The sequence below is a fragment of the Tripterygium wilfordii genome, chromosome 6 (assembly GCF_013401445.1).
Source record: "Tripterygium wilfordii isolate XIE 37 chromosome 6, ASM1340144v1, whole genome shotgun sequence".
Taxonomy (NCBI): Eukaryota; Viridiplantae; Streptophyta; class Magnoliopsida; order Celastrales; family Celastraceae; genus Tripterygium; species Tripterygium wilfordii.
Genome location: NC_052237.1, coordinates 8,589,367 through 8,613,846, shown reverse-complemented (window position 1 = coordinate 8,613,846; position 24,480 = coordinate 8,589,367). Strand labels below are relative to the sequence as shown.

The following is a 24,480-nucleotide window of genomic DNA, read 5'->3' as shown; positions in this document are numbered from 1 at the left end:
CCTTGAACCTTCACCCAGTTTGATACACGATACGATTTTGAAAACTATGTTATTGAGTATAGTAGTGCTAGGTAGCCATATAGTGGTAGTCCAAGTCTCTTAAACAAAATTTTAACACATTTTAACTCTCAAGATACATGTCAGATTTTTTTTTATAAAAAATGACATATTCGGAATCAGCATATAAAACTCTTTCTAACAAGATTCATTGTCGATGAGTTTTATCGATTGGATCTTAATTCCATTGTTTTTTTCAATGAATTTCAAAAACAATGGATTCAGAACTGAAACAATGAATTATAGATTGTGCTTTAAAAAACAAAGAAATCTATATTAAAACAATATATTTTAGACAATGAATTTTGGGATAAAAGAGTTTAATAAATTTTAAATTAATGAAATAAACCTGTTGGGCTCTCTTGAGCTACCATCATGTTATGTGTCATTTTCGTATTATAGACTAGGATGAATTACAACCCAAACGATGCCGTTTGGTTATTTGTTTCAGCGTCTTCGAATCCTTTCTCCGGTTCTCTTATGGCCGGTGTTGATGCCTTCCCTATCTCATTTCAACTCCTTTCTACGCTACATTACGACCGCGACACCCGGATTCAAATTCGAAGCTCGCAACTTCAAAACGAAAAATTTATCTTTTATTCTCCAGTCATGCAAAACTGTGAAAAGCTTGGAGCAAATCCACGCACATCTCATCACCACATCTCAGATCAAAGACACATTCACAGTCATCAAGTTGCTGGAATCCTATGCAGTCTCGGCTCGAAACATTTCCATTGCTTACCGGGTTTTTAACGGAATCGACCGTCCTGATTCTTATGCCTGGACAACCATGATTAGAGGGTTTTTAGAGGCGAAAGACCCTGGAAAGGCAATTGAATTTTATGGGGCAATGAGGTCAAGGGGTGTAGAATTGAATAGGTTCACGTTTTTGTTCATCTTGAAGGCGTATGGGTTAAGAACCAGCCTAAAAGAAGGCAGAGTAATCCATGAGAAGATAGTGAAAGTGGGTTTCTGTGCTGATATGTTCATTCATAATGCCCTTATAAATATGTATGCGAAATGTGGAGATATTGAAGCTGCATATCGGGTTTTTGTCGAAATGCCGAGCACTAGCGTGGTTGTTTGGAATACTTTGATCACTGGATTTTTCAATTGTAGCAATATTGACGGTGGGCGTATGTTGTTCGACCAAATGCCCGAGAGAAATGTTGAGTCATGGAATGTGGTAATTGGAGGGTATTGTAAGTTGGGTCACGTTGATAGCGCGAGATCTTTGTTTGATATTATGCCGAAGAGGGATTTGGTCTCATGGGGATCGATGATTTCAGGGTATGTACACAACGGAAGGGCCATGGAAGCTTTGCAGCTTTTTCAAGAAATGCTGTCTGCTAGTTTTAGCCCTGATAATGTTACCTTTACTACTGTCCTTTCGGCCTGTGCACAAATAGGTGCCTTGGACATGGGAAGGTGGATTCATGCTAATCTTAAGAGCAACAAATTAATGAATGATGTTTTCTTGGCTACCTCTCTTGTGGACATGTATGCCAAGTGTGGATGCATTGACATAGCATCTGAATTGTTTCATAGCATGTCATGTAAGAATTTGTGCTCGTGGAATGCTATGTTGTCGGGGCTTGCGATGCATGGTTATGGATTTGCTGCTCTTGAACTCTTTAAAGAAATGGAATCTACTTGTGTGGCGCCTAATGACGTGACTTTTGTAGCAGTTTTAGCAGCTTGTAGCCACATTGGATCGGTCGATGAAGGGAGGAAGCAATTCAATGGAATGAGAAATAAGTACAACCTCACACCGAAGATCGAGCACTACGGATGCATGATTGATATATTTTCCCGTGCTGGGCTCATCAAAGAAGCTAAAGAACTTATCCAAGACATGCCAATGGAGCCAAATGTGATTATATGGGGAGCTTTGCTCAACGCATGCAGGATATATGGTTATGATGATATTGGTGATGATGTTGTGGAGTGTCTTCAAAAGCTAGCTTCAGAAGATGGAGGATGTTACATACTACTGTCAAATATATATGCTGCTAAAAACCGGTGGAGCGAAGTTGAGAAGATTAGGAAGTTGATGAGAGAATTAAGACCTGAAAAGAACATACCAGGTTTTAGCTCCATTGAAGTGAACGGTTTGGTCCATGAGTTTTTTGTGGAAGACAGATTGAATTCTAATGGGAGAGAGATTAACCAAGTTGTGGAAAGGTTAGGAACTCATTTGGAAGCTGTGGGTTATGTGCCAAATCCGTTGTTGTTCTTGTGCAATGTAGATCAGTAGTTTGGAATGTTACTGGTGAATTGCAGGTGTCTGGATAATTTTTCTTGAATCATCTGTTAACGAAAGAACGGACATAACTGACTAAAAATGTCTACCTCAGACGTGGTCAATGGAGAACAATCTTCCTCTAATGGTAAGAACACATGGAGTACCTTTTGGTACTTCAACTATTATTATCATTCAGAATTCTTTTCAAGCTGTTGTAGAGACTAGAAAGTATCCCAACAAAATCTAGAAACTCAATGTGGTATAAGCATTGCTATAAACACCTGCGAGCAATGCTACAAACTCCTTATTTCAGCCCACGGCCAGCAAGCAGATGCCAATGTGAAAACTTCATTGATTTCACATAATCGGAAAAGCTATACCAAAATCCAGGCCCCTCTGTAGGTTAGATGATAGTTTGCATCTAGCTGGTTTTATGGAACAGACAATGACTCAACAAACTAAAGGGCCTCTCAGAAATTCTGTTCAATTTTCACCGGAAATTCTGAAATCTGAATGTTACACGTTGGCAAAGAACAAAACCAGTCGCATGGCAAATAGCAAAGGTTCAAACTTCCACAACCCAAAATGTAACATAGTTCAACCAAACACAAAGCTAAGATCTGGATTTTTAATGTCTAACAGAGAAATTTATGAAAACAAAAACTAAGAAAAAAATGGCTCCATTTTGCCTGCTAGCACGAATCGAATGGATTGCTTCAGGAAGTTCAGTTAACATGTCATTGTTTAATTTCGGCTTTCTTCTTTTGCCAAAGCCTATCGAGGGCACCATCAGCATCGCCCTGCAAAAATTGAAAACAATGTTCAAGAGAAATATATAAAACTACATATGCAAGCTCATGACTAGTTGCCGACTATTCTCATATTTCACAGACATTTCATTGATCTGGATAAAGTACACAAAAATTTAATTCTACTTCGTCTACAATCCAAAGTAAAATGTACTCGCCAAAATACAGGACCAACACGACTGAACTAAGTCAATAAAGCAAATATTCTCCAGCCTTATGATAGAACAAGAGTTCATCAATAGCAAGTTCTATATTTTTAACATATTAGACAGACCATAAGAAAAACACCTGAGCTCGGATGAAACCACAGAGAGCAAAAGTACTGAATTGACCAGTGTAAACGCCATCAGGACCCAAATGGCCAACATTGATCTGGACAGAAGCATGATCCTTCGAAGTGATAAGCCGATTGGTGGCAGAACTGCAATCAAATTCAAAGCCAAACATTCAAAAAATAAATCCTTAAGTAAAAAAGGCTTTCCAATCCATACATGACAACCAAAAAAAGTGAGTTCATATACCATTTCCTGGGAATGTAAAGATCCATGTTTTGACCCTCTTCGTTCTGCATCTTGGCTGATTAATTTACTAACCAAAAGCTCCAAGCTCAATCACCTGATCAGCAAAAGCAACTTACCATCGAAAATCAAACTTAACCCCTCGACATCAAGATTAATAAATGCTCACCTCCATTAACAGTCACGAAATATGAATCCTCCAAGCAAAGACAAAAGGAGAAATTTCCAAACAATCAAAAAGATAATTACAACACGGGATCTTCATGCCAGCTAAAAATGCATATTCTTGGAATATTACAGTGAAAACCACAAGTGATCAAATAATACCAATTGATTATAACGAAAGATCTTATCTTGCATTGCGACAGAACGCTGTGATCAACAAGAAATCTAAATATATCCATTATTGAAACAAAATTGCAAGAATACCAAAGATGAACGCAGTGAAATATCTACATTGGCAATCAATCGAACTTGACATTATGCGTACAATTTTAGTGCGTATATGTGCAAATGCATGTGTGGATAGAAGAGTACCTCAAAGACTGAAACTGCGATGGCCGCGCAACCAGAGAGAGAGCAGAATTGTCCGTGACGCGGAGATGCAAACCCTAGTCACTACTCACTAGCGGATGACTGTTGAATAGACAAAATTATCCTTTCGTTGTTTTTTAATGGGCCGAATATCTGGGCTACGTGTACATCACTACGTTGGGCCTTTAGGTATATCAATAGAGAGTAAATGTTATTTTTAGTACTGACAGATGACCTATGTTACAAGTCAATCCTCATATTCTATTTGTTTCATTTTAGCCACTCATGTTCACTATTGTTCCACGTCAAACTTTTTGTAAAACATGTCAGTCAAATTGATGACGTGTCAAGTTGACCAAACGGTTTCTGTCAAATAAATGACATGGCAAACAATTCGCTTAGTTGTCACCGTTGGTTACACACATTAGTTGCCATGTGTAGGGCACCAATTTTATTGGCGGAAGATTTTAGACGGAAAACTTATTACATATGTAAAAAACCCTGACAATTAGGGTTGTTCAAAAAATCTACCAAAATTGAAATTGACCGTAACCGAATCGATTGATCGGTTTTTACATAGAAGAACACACACTTTTCCACTAAAAAACGAACTGAAAAATGCCTTAATTGTTGGGACCTTCATCACTAAAGTCTAAACAATTGCAGGGGAGTTATAGACATGACGTGTTGTAATCGATTCATTTCTTGTGCCTTCGTCTCTAATCGATTACATAACTTTCGTCTCTAAAACAACGCCTTCATTTGAGTTGCAGACCTTCGTATGAGTTGCATCAGTAGCAAAAGGTTGCTAGATGGAGAAGAAAGAAGAAGCATACGGATCTAATCCTAGCAGAGAAGAAGTCCAATGATAATATTTCCTTTCTCTCCATTTTTTAGCTCCCCATCAACCTCCTTCAAGTGGGTGCTAACAAGTTATATAATACAAAATCATATAGCACCCTAGTTGGAGAAGTTATTTTGTAAATTGGGGTTGTATTTTGGTAGTTAAGGGGGATAGCACCCTATATACAACCTCCCTTGAACTTGCTATTATTGTGATTAGATTTTCCTCTCTTGCCTCTCATGTTTCGTATTGACAAGGACAAAAGAAAATTTTTGAGCTAGTGGGCGTTGTTAATGAGCAGTGAGTTTTATTTGCACCACATTATTATCAAACTACACCCAGTATACCTACACCCCATATTTATAGTGAAAGTTAAAGTTGTGTCATTGTTTGCCTTAGCTTCATGATGCTCATCTTTTGCATATGCTCTAATTGATTCGTCAACCTACAATCATGCAATTGAGAAACCCTAAACTAATTAAACTTTAGTAAATCAAGAATCTAATTGCCCCTAAACCGATGCAAACTCATAAATCCAAAAATAAATAAACCCAAAAAACTCACCACTGTGATAGGGCGGGGATGGCGTGCTCAGAAGTGGTGTAGGGCTGGCTTAGCAACGACGTGCTCGCAAGTCTCCTTTTTTGCTTGCAAGTCTCCCTTCCTACTCGCAAGTCTCTCATTGAAGGTTTATGGTGGAGTGTGATAATCCTAAACATAAGGGTTAAAGCTAAGTTGACTAAAGCTGAGATATAGTTGGAAAATAACAGGATGCAAATAAATCTCCCTTAATGGACTTTGAATACCAGTCTATGATCATTATTTATAAATCTCTTAAGATGAATTGGGCTTCGTAGTCCAATCACAGTCTAATACCACAAAAAATGAGGAGGTTTACCACCTTATAAAACGAATTGCTGCTTATCAAATTCTATGATTTTTTTTTTCCCGAAATGTAATCTAGTAACGTTAATAGAGCTTCATGGAATCCAACGAATATGACGGAGAGTTCTAGGTACTGAAAATGATGCAAGGATTAAATCTTTAAATTACGAACAAATAGTTGTGCTTAAAGATTGGGTAGGGTGTGACGAGGGGGACAAAAAACTGAAAGGGACGGTTTTTCCGTTATTTATGGCCGCTCCTTAAAGCCCAAGCCAAACAGATCCGAAAAATAGTCGAAGAGTGTGAGGAAGAGAGGGGAAATGGCGGATTCCTCTCTCTCAATCAGATTAACTATACTCTTCTCTCTGTCTCTCACAGCCTCCTCATCGTTCTTCCTGAAGCAATCATTGCCGTCACCTACTCCATCGCCATCGCGTTCAAGATTCTCTCCTCCTGTCCCGAAAGCCACACCGTCTGATTTAATCTCCTTTCTCGGTTCCACCAGCCAGTCCTCCAAGGTCAACCCTCTCGTGGCACGGGAACTCAGTTCCTGCCTCAAATTTGTCATTCCATTCTCTCCGGTCGAGACAAAAAGCTCACGTTCCTGTACAAGTGGAAGGAGACGAAGCTCCAGTGAAGAGAATCAGCTCATTTGGTGGCCGCCTAAGCCGGTGCTTGAGCTCGCTAGGCTTTCCGTTGAATCCGGTGGAGATTCTGACGCAATTTACCGTTATCTCGATCCCACGGTCTTGCGTGTGAGTTCTTCAATCATTACGGTTTCTTTTTCGCTTATTTGAACTATTTAATGTCAAATTTGAAACTCAATTGTGTTTCGATTTATTACCTTGTTATGTAGTAGGTTCCTGACGTTGAAGGATCGATTGAAGATCGATGCCAGCTCACTAGATCGCCGAATTGTTGGCGCTTCATAAGTGAGGTTAGCTCTTACACAAACTCAATAGCAATCCGGGTAATTAGGGACACTTTTCAATCTTCTATGTAATGTATATGGGTACTATGTAATTGTAAAAATTTCAGGACTTGAATTCATATTTTGGATTTCTATTTGAAGTTATTGCTACCCGGGGTTCAACTGTTGGGTTGAATCTGTCATTGAATCGCTTTGATTTATTCCATGGTCACATTTTCCTTTCTGTGGATTCTGGAAGGCTTGGAATACTGTAAGTCATCTGATTATTGCAATTTGCTTAAATTGTTTAATTCCATTCAAACATGTAATTTACCCTGTCAGGGAATAGGGATATATGCTATGAGTTGGCAGTTTCCTTGGAAGAAATTTACGTAGGGTTGTGATTAGTTAAGAGATGCATATGCTCTTTCATACATAAGAATCTATCTTACTAATTGTCGCATGTTCTTAATTCAATCATACTATTATGGCAGGTTTCATGCAAAAGAATATCCAGCATATGAGAAAGAAGTGTTCCCATACAATATGGGGTATTGCCAAATAGGTAAAATTTGCTCGCCAACTATTTTTTATGTTTGTCAGCAAAGTGTGTGTATATATATATGTTCAGTTTTTTTGGTTATCTAGTGCATATTCATCTTCCTGGCATAGTCATTACCAGTTGTCTATGCTCGTTGGAATCCTTAAAATTTGGTTTGAATATCATAAGATATGGATTATTTACTTGCTAAATTGGAATGAGCTTGTTCGTAACTTAAAATCCGTGTGAATCACACAGATGAACAGTTCTCTTGATTCCTTTACTCTTTACCTGTTCATGGGCAGCGACTTAGTAAATATAAAATGTAAAAAGAACAACAAGTAGTTTTTTTTTTTTGATATGAACAAAAGAGTGGATGAAAGCTGAAGTAGATTCTTGTAATAGTTTCATTGTTCCTGATTCATTTCAGGCAAACAGGCCTCAAAAAATGAAAACTGGTGGTATAACGTTACAAGATTATGATCATTCAGGCATGACCGCACGAGTAATAAGCACACTATATAGCTTTCTATTTTTCTGATCTTTCTGATATCAGTGTTTTACTTTTAGGGTCTAATGTAAATTACGATGAATCAATGAACTTGCGGAACATTCTCTGGCTGGCTCCTTTGCCAAGCAATTCTACTGAAGAGTGGTTGGCACCAGGTATCTCTCCATTCTCGACCTGAATTTTTCCAGGCTGCAATTCCGAAGTTTTATGCCAGACTGTTTCAAGTTTTTTATGAGATTATTTTTTGAGTTTTCAAAGTACTTACTGGGTCATTTTTTTATTCTGTTTATTTTGTAGCTCACACCCCTCAATGCCTGTTTTTTTCTTGAAATTGAATAAATGGTAGAAGAAAGATATCTAGATGCTAATTAATTTCTTTGGTATTTATGATATCCAAAAAGTCGAAACCAATTTGGTTTTATGTCGAGACGATCCACAATTGATGAGATATTTTTGTTTAGGGGACTTGTAGAAAATATAGACAAGGGAAAAAAAAAACCTCTATTTAGTATTTATATACTTTGGAGAAGGCCTATGATAGGGTCTCTAGGAAAGTAATGTAATGAATTTTAGTGAAAAGAGGAGTCCTTATTAGTTATATACAGTGTTGTTAAAGGAGAGAGATGCACCAAGGTGCACGACCCCCTCAAACGCCCGAGGCGCAACAGCCTGAGCGAAGCTAGCGCAATTTTGTGATTTATTTATTTATTATGGCCTTGACATAGTATATAAATAAATAAATATATATATATATATAGTTGTCAAATCAAATTACTTGTACATCTCAATCTTGTGATCTATTTATTTATTATTATTATTATTATATGGTTGTGTTTGTCTACATTAATTGTCATAAAACTTGCAGTGTTTGGAATTTATGTTTTGGTTGATTAGTATATAAGGCACATTGGCCAGATTTAAATAATTCCATGGTTATCTTGTGTAGATTTTTCAATATTATATTGTGTATTTTTTATTCTAATATTTAACAAAAAGAAATCCAAGTTCATAAAAATAAACAAAACCAGCCTGGCATCGTGTGGGCCCACCTCATGTATTATCTGTGAAATTTATACTTAGATGAGATTCTAAGGTGTATTCGTATTCCAATCACAAACATTCACAATTTCACACTAGTATGACGTGTCAGTTTCAACCCTCTAATTCTATTCAGTTGTTTTGTCTCTCTCTTCTTCTTCATCAACGCAAGTTAGGACCAAGTCTGACACCTGCCAGTTATCTTTTACATGATAAACCCTCATCTTCCTCCTCATCTGCAATACCAGAAAACCCAAAGTCATAGTTGCAGCTGAGTGGTTGGTTATTCTTTCATCGATTCAGATCAGGTTTCTTCTCCGAGTGTTTGCTAGTATTGCTATCACAAATCCCAGCCAAATCGATGCTTCTTAGACAGATGAAAGTAGTCCGAAACAACCCAACCAATATCAAAAGGCTTCAATTTTCATTCAGGCGGTGCGCTCTCGGAGCCTGGTCTGAGGCGCATGCCTAGGCCACAGCCTGGCGATTAAGGCTAGGTGAGGCGCCCAGGCTGTGCCTAATGGAGGAGTTGCATACTTGCATGGGTGTTTGGGTGGGTACTAAGCTCGTTCCTATTTGTTATAGTGATGGATGAACTCACACGACATACCCAATTTGAGGTATCTTGGTGTATATTGTTTGCGGATAATATAGTTCTGGTGGATAATAAAATATTGGGAGTTAACTCATGTGGAGACAAGCCTTAAGAGTCTAAAAGATTTAAATTAAGGCTAAAACAAAATATATGAAATGTAAGTTTAGTAAAAACAGACAAAGTAACGAACAAACAATTGAATTAAATGGGAGAAGTAACAAAAGGTAAGGTTTTTAAATATATTGGTTTGATTTTCCAAGATGATAAAGACAATAGTGAAAAATGTAGTCATAGGATTAAAATCGGGTGGATGAAGTGTAGGAGTGGATCGGGAGTTTTATGCGATCGAATGGTTCCTGGTTGAAGGGAAATTCTATAGGTTAGCCATATGACCCGCGATGATGTATGGTTATGAGTGTTGAGTTACTAAGGGACAATATATCCAAAAAATACATGTAGCAGAAATGCGAATATTTCGTTGGATATGTGGTTACATGAGGAAAGATAGGATAATGAATTAGATTATTAGATCTAAGGTATAAGTAGCTCCAATTGAAAATAAGTTGCGAGAAAATCGTTTAAGATGGTATGAGTATGTACACTGTAGAGGTAGTGGTGTACAAGGTTGCAAAAATCACTAGTCGGCCGCTAGGTGGTTCACGGGGACTAGGGATTAATCGGATTAATCGTTTTGAGTTTTTTTAATTTAAAAAATATATATATGCAATACATATCATATATAAATGTGTAAAAAAGTAAAAAAAAAACATTAAAATACAATATAAATGAATCAACCAAGTGCTTTTCATTGTTTCAGTTTTGTAGACAATTAAATTTAGATATAATAAACTGCATCAAAGCAACCCGATGGCAGCTAGCCTAGCCATGCAATCTAAGCAAAAATCCATTCATCGGACTCAAAAATCATCATAAATAAACTCCAATCCAAGCAAAAAGAAATTACATCAAAGCGAAAATCTATTCAATCCATTCAATCAGTATAAGACTAAATCATAATCAACAATCCATTCAATCCAATCAATATATCATTCAAGCTAAAAAAATATCAAAAATCATAATAAAAAATCCATTCAAATCCAATAGTACACACACAAATTATAAAAACAAAAAGAGAAGCATCACTCATCAATCATCATTCTCAAAAATATCATCTTGCACCTCCGCTAAAGACACATCTCTTTCTTCATCGGACTCAAGGTCATATCCATCATCTTCTTCGGATGATTTTTCCGACACAAACTCTTCCTCATCAATTTCTCTTATATTCCTAGTGCTCCTTCTAAGTTGAAACATTTCATTCGCTCCCACCGCTTGATCAAGTACCTCCCATGTTGCTTCGGTCACTGGATCAACATCACTCTCGTCATCAACACCATCAACCAACCAATGTTGAGCTTTAGTACAATCATCCGCTTGAAGAACATCTTTATCATTACTCACTCTTTGCTTCTTGTAGATAAGTTTTGCATTGAATTGAACATACACCAAGTTGTTCAATCTTTCCGAGTCAAGTCTATTCCTCTTTTTAGTGTGCATCTACAAGATAATGCGATTGCCAATTAGATGAAAAAAATACCAAAAACAATTATATAAAAAAAGTCAAAGTCGCTTACCCGTTCGAATTTACTCCAATTCCTCTCACAACCCGATGAACTTGTGGTCAATGAGAGAATCCTAATCGCCATCTTCTTCAAGTTTGGTGTACTACCACCATAGTTACTCCACCACCTAGCTAACATTCATTATGATAAAAAAAAATAATACTAATCAATCCCCATTTATGAAGAAAAAATTAAAAAAAATGATCTAGGAGTTTAGGAGTTAAGACTTACCAGGATTGAACTCATTGACACCTTTATTTTCATAAGCAAAAATGACTTTTTTTTTCCAAACATTCCCTCCAATTTCTTATACTTGATCAATTCATCATCAGACACTCCCTTGAGTGGTCAAATCATCGGGGAAGAACTTCTCGACACAATTGAGAAATACTTCCATTATAGTTGCATCATCTCCTATATTTATCCTATTCTTTGCAAAGTAGTACGGATTAAGCAAGTAACCCACCAAGTGTAAAGAGGAATCAAGTCTTCCTTTGGATTTACTCTCACTACCCCTAGGCTCCGATACTAGTGGTGTATCTAAGATCGAGATAATATTTCTAGTTGGTCTGAAATATCCTGTAAGGATTGGTTTAATCGATCAATTAAATTTTTTAACCTATCAACTCTATGGCGTAGGGGAATATATGTGGTAGGAGTACTTAATCTAAGCAAGAGTCAGGCTTCAGTAAGCCTGATTTCAGCAAGATCTAATTGTCTTTCTATTTCTTTTAATTGTCTACGTAATTGCAATACAGACATAAGCATAATAATAATATAATCAAAACATTAATAGATAAAACCATGAACAATGCAAATAATAAGGATGCAAACAGATTTATAATGTTCCAAATCAAACAGAGTTGCAGGAACAGAGCATACTTAAGGAATGATACGCAAAGAAAGATAGAAAAGTATCAGGAATGTTGAATAAACTTTAAAGAGAGCTTTTATTCTTTTAGAGAATTTTTACAGAGTAGAGCTTTCTTTGTAGAGGGACAGAGAAAGCGTAGTCCTATATATAGACTCTTCTAAGGTTACAAAGGTAAATGCGGGTGCTCATTGGGCCCCATCGACCATTTACAAGTGTCGGCCATAAAACAACAAAATTCAAAAGGTGCTTTAACAAAGTTAGATATGTCTAAGCGAGGCTGAGTCATAACCCAGTAGGCAGATTTCATTGCCATCATCTCCTTTAGATAAAATAGGATGCGTCCAAGCGATGCTGAGTCATAACCCTGTAAGCAGATTTCATTGTAAATTTGTCACCCACCTTTTCCGTAAAACATCTTGTCAATTTGCGAATAGGATGATTGAGTGATACCGGGGTCTTCATTTTGATAGAGATCGTCAGAAGAATCCTCCTCAGATGAATCGATGAGAGTAATATCTTCATTTGTGAAATTCAGATCCTTCTGCTTTTTCTTGAAGGCAAGCTTTTTAGCTTGAATTATTAAGTCCGCTTGATTAGCGTTTGGTTGTTCTTCTTTTAGTTTAAGGAAAATTTCTAACAAATCTTTTTCTTCATATTTCCCTTCAAGTATATCTTGGAGGTGTTTCGACTTCACAGTTGGTCCCAGAAGGTTAAAGACGTTCTGTTTTGTTATGGAGTCATAGTTATAAGAGCCCTACCAACGGAAGTTAAGAACTCGAACAAGAGTGAGGAAATTATTAAAAACCACCAAGGAATATTGCCATGCCCAAATCCAGGGTATTTTAAAATCAATGAAAAATATAAAAGTTTTTCATGCTTAACAAATTTATAATTTTTGAAAGTTTTTTGCTGTGATAACAGCGTGCAATAATATAAGAAGACTTGATATAAATCTTCTTGTAGAAATGCTTTTTCTGGGCCAAATTGGTCCACCAAAGTAAAAACTATTTTGGGCTTTTGAGCCTCAAATTTGTCATCAATTTGAAAAAACCATGAATGTTTTCCCAAATCGTTTTGATAAAAGAATGCTTTGGTCCATGACTCAATATAGTCTCAATAATTGTATTACCTATAAGACAACTTTTTTAAGAGAGAACGATTTTTGTTAGGTTCTCTCCCAAATTAATCAAAGGATATAATCCTCTTAATTATAACTTTTGAATAAGCTGTCTGTGGGTCATTTCCCCGAGGGGTGTGATAAAATGCCACTGAGCCGGTTTCTTTAAGGATTTTTTCATAAAATATCCTTGGTTTAATTCCAAAAGTGGGAAAGTGTTCATCATTGGACATATATTGAAGAGCCAAGAGATTGACGCAATTCTTAAATTGCTCAAATTCTTGTTGTTCCACACACATAACAGGAACTGTGAAAGTCTTCCGTATATATTCAGTTTTCATAACATTTTCCCTTTTAATTGGTTCTGGTTTTTTGCCTTTCTTATAAGACAATCTTCCTCTCCCCCGACTGCTAGAGCTAGCCATTTCCCTGCAGATATTCACGAGTTAGAAAATCAGGGAGATTATTAGAATCACCTTTAATAAATTCAATATTAAAATCAAAAATTGCCAATAGGGCTTGTTAGCGAGCGAATATTTGTTTAGAGGCAAGATTTTTGACGTCTTTTTCTAACACGTTTTTGGCTGCCTTGCAATCAATTCGTAAAAGAAATTGTTGATTTAATAAGTCATCCTGAAATTTAGTTATACAAAGAACTATGGATAAAAGTTATTTCTTAATAGTGCAGTGTTTTTATTATGCATGCTTCATAAGCCCGAAGTGAACCTTACCAATTGTTCCTTACCTGAAGGGTTTTGTTGTTTGAGGATTCCACCATAGCCCAGTTTAGAGTCATCTGTTTCGACAATTTTATAAAAAAATTGAATTAGGGATAACAAGACATGGTAAATATTGTATCTTACTTTTCACAATTTGGACAGCTTTGATGTGTTTATCTGTCCAACGTTCTGGTTCTTTTTTCAACCTTACAAATAAAGGTTTACAGTCTTGGGCAAGATCCTTATAAAAGTCAACAACATAGTTTAAATTTCCTAAGAATCTTTGAAGTTGTTTCTTTGTCTTTTAACTCGTCAGGGAATTTTTTTCTCAAAACAAAGAGCTCTGTCAATAGGAGTTAGAGCTCATTGGGTAATATTATGTCCTAAGAATCGAACATTAGTTTAAAAAAGTTTAATCTTTTTTAAAGAAAACACAAGGCCATTTATTTTGATGGTAACAAAGAAAATATTGAGGTGTTTCCAGTGTCGAGAAATATCAAGAGAATACCTCAGTCCTAGTTTGTTTAAGAGACGCTAGATATTATAACTTTACTGATTCCCTGTTAGGAATGGTCAAAACAAACCTTTGCAAGGGACTAGTCTATTTTGATTGCTATCCTAATCTGACGCTTTCTATGGATGACCCAAACCTGCAACATGCTTTGCAGATAAACTTACAAACTTCAGGTTATAATATGATGTCAGGATCCAGAAATATGACGGTTATTTATCGAATATGTTTCAAAACAATGAACACAATAACACCCAATGTCCTAGGTTATTTATCGAATATGTTTCAAAGCAATGAACACAATAACACCCAATCTGTTTGAATCCTAATTCGGATGGTGTGGGTTCAGGTTGTGCTGCAGATTCATTAGAATTCACTTCAGAAGCTTTAGGATTTGAGGTTGCTTTATAAACAACATGTGAAAGATCATTTTGTGATACCGTGACTCCCTTTATTGGAAGGGTATTTGCTCTTGAAGGAGCCTCAAGAATGGAGGAAGTGCTATGCCTAGTTGGTTCAGATTTAGTCGATCTTTTGTCTTGACTAGATAAAGACAGCGAGACTTTCCTATTTGATGAAAAATATACTTCAACGTCTCCACTGGAGTGTTCAATTATTTGTTCTATTCTCCGAGGCTCTATTGGTTTTGAAGTAGAAGTTGAAGCATTCTCAAGAAGCTAATTTGATGGGAAAGTGACATCGGTCCATTTTATAGACTTTGGGATAGCCAGATTAGAATTGGTTGTTTCAACCTAAAATAAGGTAGTCAATCCCCTTTTTGATATAGAAATCGTCAGATTGGGATAGCAGTCAAAATCCTTATAAAAGTCAGCAACATAGTTTAAACTTCCTGAGAACCTTTGAAGTTGATTCTTGTCTTTTAACTCGTTAGGGAATTTTTCCCCAAAACAAAGAGTTCTGTTAATATGAGTTATAGCTCCTTGGATAATATTATGTCCTAAGAATCGAACATTAGTTTGAAAAAGTTTAATCTTTTTTACAGACAACACAAGTTCATTTCTTTTGATGGTAACAAAGAAAATATTGAGATGTTTCCAGTGTTGAGAAATATCAAGAGGATACATCAGTCCTAGTTTATTTAAGAGACGCTATGCATTATAACTTCCCTATTAGGAATGGTCGAAACAAGCCGTTACAAGGGACCAGTCTATTTTGACTGCTATCCCAATCTAACGCTTTCTATATCAAAAAAGGGATAGGCTACCTTATTTCAGGTTGATACAATCAATGCTAATCTGGCTGTCCCAAAGTCTATAAAATGGACCGATGTCATTCTCCCATCAAATTGGCTTCTTGAGAATGCTTCAACTTCTACTTCAAAACCAATAGAGTCTTGGAGAATAGAACAAATAATTGAACATTCTAGTGGAGACGTTGAAGTTTATTTTTCACCAAATAGGAAAGTCTCGTTGTCTATATCTAGTCTGGACAAAAGATCGACTAAATCTGAACCAGCTAGGCATAGCACTTCCTCCATTCTTGAGGCTCCTTCAAGAGCAAATACCCTTCCAGTAGAGGGAGTCACGGTATCACAAAATGATACTCCACATGCTGTTTATAAAGCAACCTCAAATCCTGAAGCTTCTGAAGTGGATTCTAATGAATCTGCAGCACAACCTGAACCCACACCGTTCGAATTAGGATTCGAACAGATTGGGTGTTATTGTGTTCATTGTTTTGAAACATATTCGATAAATAACTGCCACGTTTCTGGATCCTGACATCATATTATAACCTGAAGTTTGTAAGTTTATCTGTAAAGCATGTTGCAGTTTTGGGTCACCCATAAAAAGCGTCGGATTATGATAGCAATCAAAATAGACTGGTCCCCTGCCATGGTTGCAAAAATCGCTAGTCGGCCGTTAGGCGGTTCCCGGGGACTAGGGATTAATCGGATTAATCGGGGACTAGTCGGGGATTAATCGGATTAATCGTTTTGAGTTTTTTTGATTAAAAAAAATATATATGCAATACATATTATATATACCATTGTCGAAAAATTGAGGTTATTGTTTGGCTCAAAAAAGAAGAAGATATATTCAGTTGACCATTTTTGAAAATACATGTACTGCTTAGATATTTATCCCTATCGTGAGGTCAAGAGTGGTAATTATTGTAATAAAAACGTTAAAGCAAAGATATTTAGGGAAGGGTAATTTAGTCCACTCCATGGACTTTGACGCTGTTCATGACCTTCCTCTTGTTACATCAAGTCATCAACTGCGCCTCTCTCGCACTCCCCTCGTCTCTGCGTGTTACTTTCTGAGCAGTGAGCGGCGACTCCGTGGAGATCGAAAAATGGCTGAAAGTAAATGGCTGAAAGTGCGACAGATGGGAAGGACCCTCGTATAGCAGGAATCGCCTCCGCCGTTCGTGTGATCCCTGATTTTTCTAAACCTGGTTTCTTCTTCACTCTTCACTCTTCTCTCTGCTTTTTTGCTTTTTTAGTGAGTTTATAGGGCTAATCGGGATTTGCCGCTTGACACGAAGCCGTTCAAGGACTTTGCTGCTTGACACGAAGCTGTTTGTAGTGGAGGACTAGCCGACTAGCTCCGACTAGTCGATATTTAATGGGGCACCGATTAATTGCCCCGATTATCCTCTAGTCGAAGCGGCCAGGCTCGACTAGCGACTAGTCGGCCGACTAGTCGCCGACTTGGCCGATTTTTGCAACAATGTCCCCTGCAAAGGCTTGTTTCGACCATTCCTAACAGGGAATCAGTAAAATTATAATGCCCATCATCTCTTAAACAAACTAGGACTGAGGTATTCTTTTGATATTTTTCAACAATGGAAACACCTCAATATTTTCTTTGTTACCATTAAAAGAAATGACCTTGTGTTGCCTTTAAAAAAGATTATACTTTTTCAAACTAATGTTCAATTCTTAGGACATAATATTATCCAAGGCGTTATAACTCCTATTGGCAGAGCTCTTTGTTTTAGGAAAAAATTCTCTGACGAGTTAAAAGACAAGAATTAGGAAAAAATTCTCTGACGAGTTAAAAGACAAGAATCAACTTAAAAGATTCTTAGGAAGTTTAAACTATGTTGCTGACTTTTATAAGGATCTTGCCCAAGACTGTAAACCTTTATTTGCAACATTGAAAAAAAAACTAAAACCTTGGACAGATAAACACATCAAAGCTGTCCAAATTGTGAAAATTAAGATACGATATTTATCATGTCTTGCTATTCCTAATCCAATTTTTTATAAAATTGTCGAAACAGATTCCTCTATACTAGGCTATGGTGGAATCCTCAAAGAACAAAACCTTTCAGGTAAGGTTCACTTCGGGCTTATGGAAGCCTGCACAACAAAAATACTCCACTTTTAAGAAAGAACTTTTATCCATAATTCTTTGTATAACTAAATTTCAGGATGACTTATTAAATCAACAATTTCTTTTACGAATTGATTGAAAGGCAGCCAAAGACGTGTTAGAAAAAGATGTTAAAAATCTTGTCTCTAAATAAATATTCGCTCGCTGGCGAGCCCTATTGGCAATTTTTATTTTAATATTGAATTTATTAAAGGTGATTCTAACAATCTCCTTGATTTTCTAACTCGTGAATATCTGCAGGGAAATGGCCAGCTCTAGCAGCCGGGGGAGAGGAAGATTATCTTTTAAGAAAGGCAAAAAATAAAAACCAATTTAAAGGGAAAATGCTATGAAAACTGAATATATACGGAAGACTTTCACAGTTCCTGTTATGTGTGTTGTACAACAAGAATTTGAGCAATTTAAGAATTACGCAAATCTCTTGGCTCTTCAATATATGCCCGATGATGAACACTTTTCCACTTTTGGAATTAAACCAAGGATATTTTATGAAAAAATCCTTGAAGAAACCGATTCGGTGGCATTTTATCACATCCTTCGGGGAAATGTCCCACAAATAGCTTATTCAAAAGCTATAATTAAGAGGATTATATCCTATGATGAATTTGGGAGAGATCCTAACAAAAATCGTTCTCTTTTAAGAAAGTTGTCTTGTAGGCAATACAATTATTGGGACTATATTGAGTCCTGAACCAAAGCATTCTTTTATCAAAACGGTTTGGGAAAGTATTCATGGTTTTTTCAAATTGATGACAAATTTGAGGCCCAATGCCCAAAATGGTTTTTACTTTGGTGGGATCAATTTGGTCCAGAAAAAACATTTCTACTAGAAGATTTATATCAAGTCTTCCTATACTATTGTACGCTGTTATCACAGCAAAAAGCTTTCGAAAATTATAAATTTGTTAAGCATGAAAAACTTTTATATTTTCTCATTGATTTTAAAATATCCTGGATTTGGGCATGACAATATTACTTAGAGGTTTTTAATAATTTCGCCACTCTTGTTCGAGTTCTTAACTTCCGTTGGTGGGGCTATTATAACTACGGGACCAACTGTGGAGTCGAAACACCCCCAAGGTATACTTGAAGGGAAATATGAAGAAAAAGATTTGTTAGAAATTCTCCTTAAACTAAAGGAAGAACAACCAAACGCTAATCAAGCGGACTTAATAATTCAAGCTAAAAAGCTTGCCTTCAAGAAAAAGCAGAAGGATCTGGATTTCGCAAATGAAAATATTCTTTCGTCGATTCATCTAAGGAGGATTCTTCTGACGATCTCTATCAAAATGAAGACGCTGGTATCACTCAACCATCCTATTCGCAAATTGATAAGATGTTTGATGGAAAAGGTGGGTGACAAATTTACAATGGAATCTGCCTACAGGGTTATGACTCAACATCGCTTGGATGCATCCTACTTTACCTAAAAGAGGTGATGACAATGGAATTTGCCTATCAGGTTATGACTCAGCCTCGCTTGGACATATCCAACTTTGTTAAAGTAGCTTTATGAAAGCACCTTTTGATTTTTGTTGTTTTCTTCTAATGGCCGACACTTGTAAATGGTCGATGGGGCCCAATGAGCACCCGCATTTGTAACCTTAGAATAGTCTATCTATATATAGGATTATGCTTTCTTTGCAAAGGGACAAAGAAAGCTCTACTCTGTAAAATTCCTCTAAAAGATAATAAAAGCTCTCTTCAAAGTTTATTCAACCTTCTTGATACTTTTCTATCTTTCTTTGCATATCATTTCTTAAGTATGCTCTGTTCCTGCAACTCTGTTTATCTGGAACATCAGAAATCTGTTTACATCCTTATTATTTGCATTGTTCATAGTTTTATCTATTAATGTTTTGATTATATTAGTATTATGCTTATGTCTGTATTGCAATTATGTAGACAATTAGATCTTGCTGAAATTAGGCTTACTGAAGCCCGACTCTTGCTTAGATTAAGTACTCCCATTACATATATTCCTCTGTGCCAAAGAGCTGATTGGTTAGAAAATTTAATTGATTGATTAAACCAATCTTGACAGGATATTTCATACCAACTAGAAATATTATCTCGACCTTAGATACACCACTGGTATCGAAGCCTAGGGGTAGTGAGAGAGAGGTTAGTTGAGTTCAGGTTAGCTCAGAGCAATCGAGAAATGCTTCCATTATAGTTGCATTATCTCCTATATTTACCCTATTCTTTGCAAAGTAGTACGGATTAAGCAAGTAACCCACCAAGTGCAAAGAGGAATCAAGTCTTCATTTGGATTTACTCTCAATTATGTCAATTATCGGTTTATAATTCTTTTCAAGTCCACTACATACGTCTTCCTTGATCTCTCTTATCGCCACTTGAAGTTCTCCATACAACCATTGCGTAGATGGTCTGTCACTATCAACCAGCCGAAGTACTTTCACCAATGGACGAAAAACAAGCAAGCAAGAGTTCACAGACTTCCAAAACGAGATGCTAACAACTGTCGCATATGCTACTTTTCCCTTCGCACTCTTAGAATGTGGGCCCATTCTTCTGAAGCAAACATAAGTTTTAGTTGCTTCTTCTTCTCCACCAAGCTTTGCAACAAAGGTAATTAGTAGCAAAGCGTGTAACACCCAGCCGTACTATGTCACACTTCTTTGTCATCTTTCTCATCATGCTTAGGGTTGGGTGATGTGCATATATGAATATGGTTAAAGCCCTTGTCTTATCAATTGCATTCTTGAACCTTGGAAGTTTATCAATTGCCTCAAGCATAAGATTCACCGTATATGCGGCACAAGAAGGTCTCTTCTTTTCCATCAAACTTGCAGCTGCCATGTTATTAGAAGCGTTACCCGTCACAACTTGCACCACCTTTTCTGGTCCTACATCTTCAATGCATTTGTCGACATAGTCAAATATGTAGGTTCCCGTATGGGATGCATCGGAATCCTCCCTTGAGGAAATGAAAGGGATCCCTTCTCTACGATGAACACACAAATTCATAATACTCCTTCTTTTACGATTAGTCCAAGCATCAGTCATAATGGAACAATCAGATATGACTCACTCATCTTCATGCTTCTTTAGGAAGTTCTTAACTCTTGCAACCTCTGTTTTCACACATGGACCACCCAAACGATACCGACTCAGTATAGGTAATCCTGGATCAAACTGCATAATAGCCTCTGTCATTAGCTTGAAACTGCCACTTTGAATGGCATTGAAAGCAATATCACTCTCAATGGCCCACCGTGCTATGTATTGTTGCGTATCGATCACTTATTCTTGTCCATCAATGCAACCAAACTAGCTTGCTTTGTAAACTTTATAGAATCAGTGTTTGGTTGTGAATTAATCTCCACAAATCTACCCATGGGCCCGCGATCACATCTTCTCCTCCTTGATCCCATGACTTCCATATCCTTATCCATCTCCGTAGCACCACTGTATATCGAAACTTCATTTCTAAGTTCAGACTCTTCAATTTGCTTCTTTGTCTTTTTTTTCTTCTTACCATCTAGTGCCTCAACACATGCCTTTATTGCCTCTTTACTGGCCTTATGACAAGCCCTCACATTGCCTGACCTATCGGCTACATGATATTTGAGCCGATAGATGCCTCCGACATAACTTTTCAATATCACCGGATGCACGTTTCAATGCATTTTGAATGTTCACATCATTTGTGGCTTCACCAGCATTGGAATTAGAACCGGTTGAAGTAGCCATATCCCTAAAAAATAAAAATAGACAACCAGAATAGCAGAACCAAACAAATCTATCAGTTCAGATGATCAGACTTCAATATATTTTGCTTCAGTTCACATAAAAAGTTAAAAATCGTTCTTCATTCAATTCAGTTTGGAGTAAAATACATGCAATTGCAATAAATAATAAATTCCCTAATATCAAGGCACATCTAGCATAAAAGCAACAAAATGACAGATTATACATTTACCCTTGCATCATACCCCTCCTTCAACAAAATTAAATGAAGGCTGATTAAAACAACATGTAAATGTAATTAACGTATGCTATATCATGAACTCAATGGTCTAGATACCTTATTGAAGACGAAAACTGGAGCACTTAGAAGATGTAGTGACCTTGTTGAAGATTCAATCGAGCACTCGAGCACCGGGAGCTAGTGCTGGCTATCTAAGAATTGCTCCATGTATCTCATCAGAAATGTTTGATGCTTGTTGGAGCTTCTTTGGCGACTGTGGCGTGAAGTCACCGGATGAAATTACCGATGAAGGAAACTAGGGTAGCAGACAATAGCGTTCGATGTCGGAGATGGCCTCTTGCAATTGCATATTTTTTGAGAACAAATCTCACCAAAACGACGTCGTTTTGGTGGAGCTCAGGCAAAAAAAATCGACTAGCGTCGATTTGGCCGATTAGTCGTTGCCTAATTGGGTCATCGATTATGTGACCCAATTAGGCCCTAATCGAAGCGGCCACCACCGCCTAGCGACTAGTCGCCGACTAGGCCGCTGATTACAACATTGGTGGTGTAGCGGTGATGAGAATCAAGATAATTTGTATATGAAAGAGTAGGAATATCTAAAAAGACATGGATTGAAGTAATAAAAAAATATATGAATTCAATAGGAGTTGATGAAAGTATGATTCTAGATAGAAATGAATGTTGGAAACGAATAAACGTAGTGGATCCTGTTTGATTTTCTCATAGATTAATGTAACCAATCTCAAACTTTTAGAATAGAAGTTTGAATGATGATAATGATGGTGGTGGTGGTGGTGGTGGTGGTGGGTACAGAGATGCTTTATCCTTATATTAGATGATGCCCTACGTTGGTGTTGTTACCTTCCTCCACTATTATTTGGCTTTGATGCTTGATACAAAGTGAATCCGGAAAAAATATATGCTATAATGGATATTTTATTTGAAATAATTGAAGGCTCTACGGCTTTAGAAAAATATATGAATGTAATGCCATTCTTGGGAATTCTTTGTCCAACATCCTTACTTTGTATACTCTGCCAATCGAAAATGAAGATTGCATATTCCATTTCACTTAATATCGGTTTTTGCAGGGGTCCTGGTGGTGTTGGATGCCCATCCTGGAGGAATTATATATAGGGATCTCGTACCTGAGTATGTAAATTATGCAAGGACGATTTATGAAGGTTTGAGTTTTTCCATGTCGGTTTATAATATCATTTATTTCAAGGAACTAATTTTGCTCAAATTTGTTTGTCAACAACTTATTTTGTGTTTGGCCAGATGAATTTGGCAATGTTGTAGCTGATGTTAACTACTTGAATGTTGGAAAAAAAGCTCCAGATTATCAAATTTTCATTTGCTGATGGGCGTTGTCGAGTTACGACATGGCCAATAACACTACAGAGATCGTTGATTTCTCAGTAATGACTCCCTTTAAACTCTCATTCCTTGTGGAGAAAATAGTTTTAGATTTTGTACATGCTTGTGGCTGTATATGAGATGATGGTGATCTGAAGAGACTTCATGGCTTTTTTCATGTTAGAACAATAAGACGCAGACTCTAGTGGATCAACTTTTTTCATGTTTGGAAGTAGTATTTACAAATAATGACTTGGAGGATCACTGTGATTAACATCGTTTCGTGCTGGTTGTGATTAACATCGTTTCTTCAGATGTAGAATTGTATGTACTCGGACGTCCTGAGTTTGATTTTCGTTGTAGTCTTGTGATCATGCATTGGGCTATGGTCAAACTTATAATTTCGTCAAAAGAGAAACTTATTTGTGTGCGGATACAAAGAGTAAGATTGTATGATATCATTCTCGATTATCAAAACCAATGGCTAACATTACGACATTTGTATTTGTTCCTCTTAGTAGGGGTGTCCATCGGTCAGGTTTCAGGTTATTGGACCGGGTTGGACCAGACCCGATGATTTTTGCCAAATGGATGACCCATCCGGTAACCCTGTTAAGGAGTTTCCGGGTTATCGGGTTACCCAATAGCCCTAAACAGACCCAAAACAAATAAGCCCACCTACATACGTGATTCAAAATTCTTTAAAACAACTTAATGAGAAAAATAAGTAAATAACTGAAATAAGTGCATATAAAATTTATATAAATTAACTAATTAGTAATTACATTCTTCAGCAATCCTCTCCACTTCTTCAACATCATCATCATCAAGAATCATCTCATCAGCCTCAATTGAAATAACATTTTCCAATAGAGAGTGAGTGTGACAAAGACTCGGTGAGGGGGAGAGTAATTGAGCAAGGGAGAGTCGGTCGAGTCACCTAGGTCACGATATTCTCTGAATCTCTGATCTGGTTGTTGAATATTGGAAGGTGTCGGAGGCCGGGAGGGGAGAGCATCGCTGCATCAGAGCAACTGAGCAAGACAGAGAGTGAGAGAGACCTAGGTTAAGCCATTGCCCGTTAAGATTAGTACTTAGTTGTTACTTATTACTAGTTGATTATTCATTTATTTGATTAATGATATTATATTAAGTATTGAGACTTCATTAGTCATTACCATATATTGATATATATTATGTAATTATGATATATGTAATTTGATAATTAATCAAATAAGTTATCGAGTGATCCGATAATACACAATTATTAGACCCGGGACCCGATCCTGTTAATTAATGTTCGGGCCGTGTAAAGCCTGACCCGATAAAAATCACATTGGGGCAATCCGATAAGGAAGGGGTCAGATCTCCAGGTCGTTCGGGGTCTTAACACCTAATTGACACCCCTACCTCTTAGCGTGTTGTAACTTACTAACTGGACAAGACCCAATGTTCGTGTTTTAGCAAG

At 36.9% G+C, this 24,480-nt stretch overlaps 5 protein-coding genes across 12 annotated transcripts; 2 read left to right on the top strand and 3 right to left on the bottom strand.

The window, feature by feature from the left end:
- Nucleotides 1-506: 506 nt before the first annotated feature.
- Nucleotides 507-2,402, top strand: LOC119999741 (pentatricopeptide repeat-containing protein At5g15300-like). The gene has a single exon (XM_038847470.1). It carries the CDS (start codon nucleotides 551-553, stop codon nucleotides 2,312-2,314), a length of 1,764 nt encoding a protein of 587 aa, XP_038703398.1. The 5' UTR covers nucleotides 507-550; the 3' UTR covers nucleotides 2,315-2,402.
- Nucleotides 2,403-2,770: 368 nt separating this feature from the next.
- Nucleotides 2,771-4,301, bottom strand: LOC120000504 (40S ribosomal protein S21-2-like). Of its 2 annotated transcripts, XM_038848599.1 has the most exons (4): nucleotides 4,167-4,301; nucleotides 3,633-3,726; nucleotides 3,400-3,532; nucleotides 2,771-3,102 (listed from the first exon to the last, which is right to left on the bottom strand). In XM_038848599.1, exons 2-4 carry the CDS (start codon nucleotides 3,680-3,682, stop codon nucleotides 3,040-3,042), a joined length of 246 nt encoding a protein of 81 aa, XP_038704527.1. In that variant the 5' UTR covers nucleotides 3,683-3,726; nucleotides 4,167-4,301; the 3' UTR covers nucleotides 2,771-3,039. The 2 variants fall into 2 exon arrangements, with proteins under 2 accessions (XP_038704527.1, XP_038704528.1); XM_038848600.1 differs by lacking the exon at nucleotides 4,167-4,301 and having other exon boundaries at nucleotides 3,633-3,745.
- A 1,790-nt stretch (nucleotides 4,302-6,091) lies between these two features.
- On the top strand, nucleotides 6,092-23,235 carry LOC119999297. 7 transcript variants are annotated; one of them, XM_038846787.1, is made up of 7 exons: nucleotides 6,092-6,647; nucleotides 6,752-6,829; nucleotides 6,931-7,073; nucleotides 7,297-7,367; nucleotides 7,914-8,009; nucleotides 17,583-17,633; nucleotides 17,936-18,112. In XM_038846787.1, exons 1-7 carry the CDS (start codon nucleotides 6,213-6,215, stop codon nucleotides 18,025-18,027), a joined length of 966 nt encoding a protein of 321 aa, XP_038702715.1. In that variant the 5' UTR covers nucleotides 6,092-6,212; the 3' UTR covers nucleotides 18,028-18,112. The 7 variants fall into 7 exon arrangements, with proteins under 7 accessions (XP_038702715.1, XP_038702718.1, XP_038702714.1 ...); XM_038846790.1 differs by lacking the exons at nucleotides 17,583-17,633; nucleotides 17,936-18,112 and adding exons at nucleotides 22,745-22,805; nucleotides 22,935-23,235 and having other exon boundaries at nucleotides 6,093-6,647; XM_038846786.1 differs by lacking the exons at nucleotides 17,583-17,633; nucleotides 17,936-18,112 and adding exons at nucleotides 22,745-22,837; nucleotides 22,935-23,235 and having other exon boundaries at nucleotides 6,093-6,647.
- On the bottom strand, nucleotides 8,788-12,163 carry LOC119999299. Its single transcript, XM_038846793.1, has 2 exons — nucleotides 11,122-12,163; nucleotides 8,788-11,044 (listed from the first exon to the last, which is right to left on the bottom strand). Exons 1-2 carry the CDS (start codon nucleotides 11,245-11,247, stop codon nucleotides 10,634-10,636), a joined length of 537 nt encoding a protein of 178 aa, XP_038702721.1. The 5' UTR covers nucleotides 11,248-12,163; the 3' UTR covers nucleotides 8,788-10,633.
- LOC119999300 lies at nucleotides 19,679-22,436 on the bottom strand. Its single transcript, XM_038846795.1, has one exon. The coding sequence runs from the start codon at nucleotides 20,723-20,725 to the stop codon at nucleotides 20,249-20,251; it is 477 nt and encodes a 158-aa protein (XP_038702723.1). The 5' UTR covers nucleotides 20,726-22,436; the 3' UTR covers nucleotides 19,679-20,248.
- Nucleotides 23,236-24,480: the final 1,245 nt, after the last annotated feature.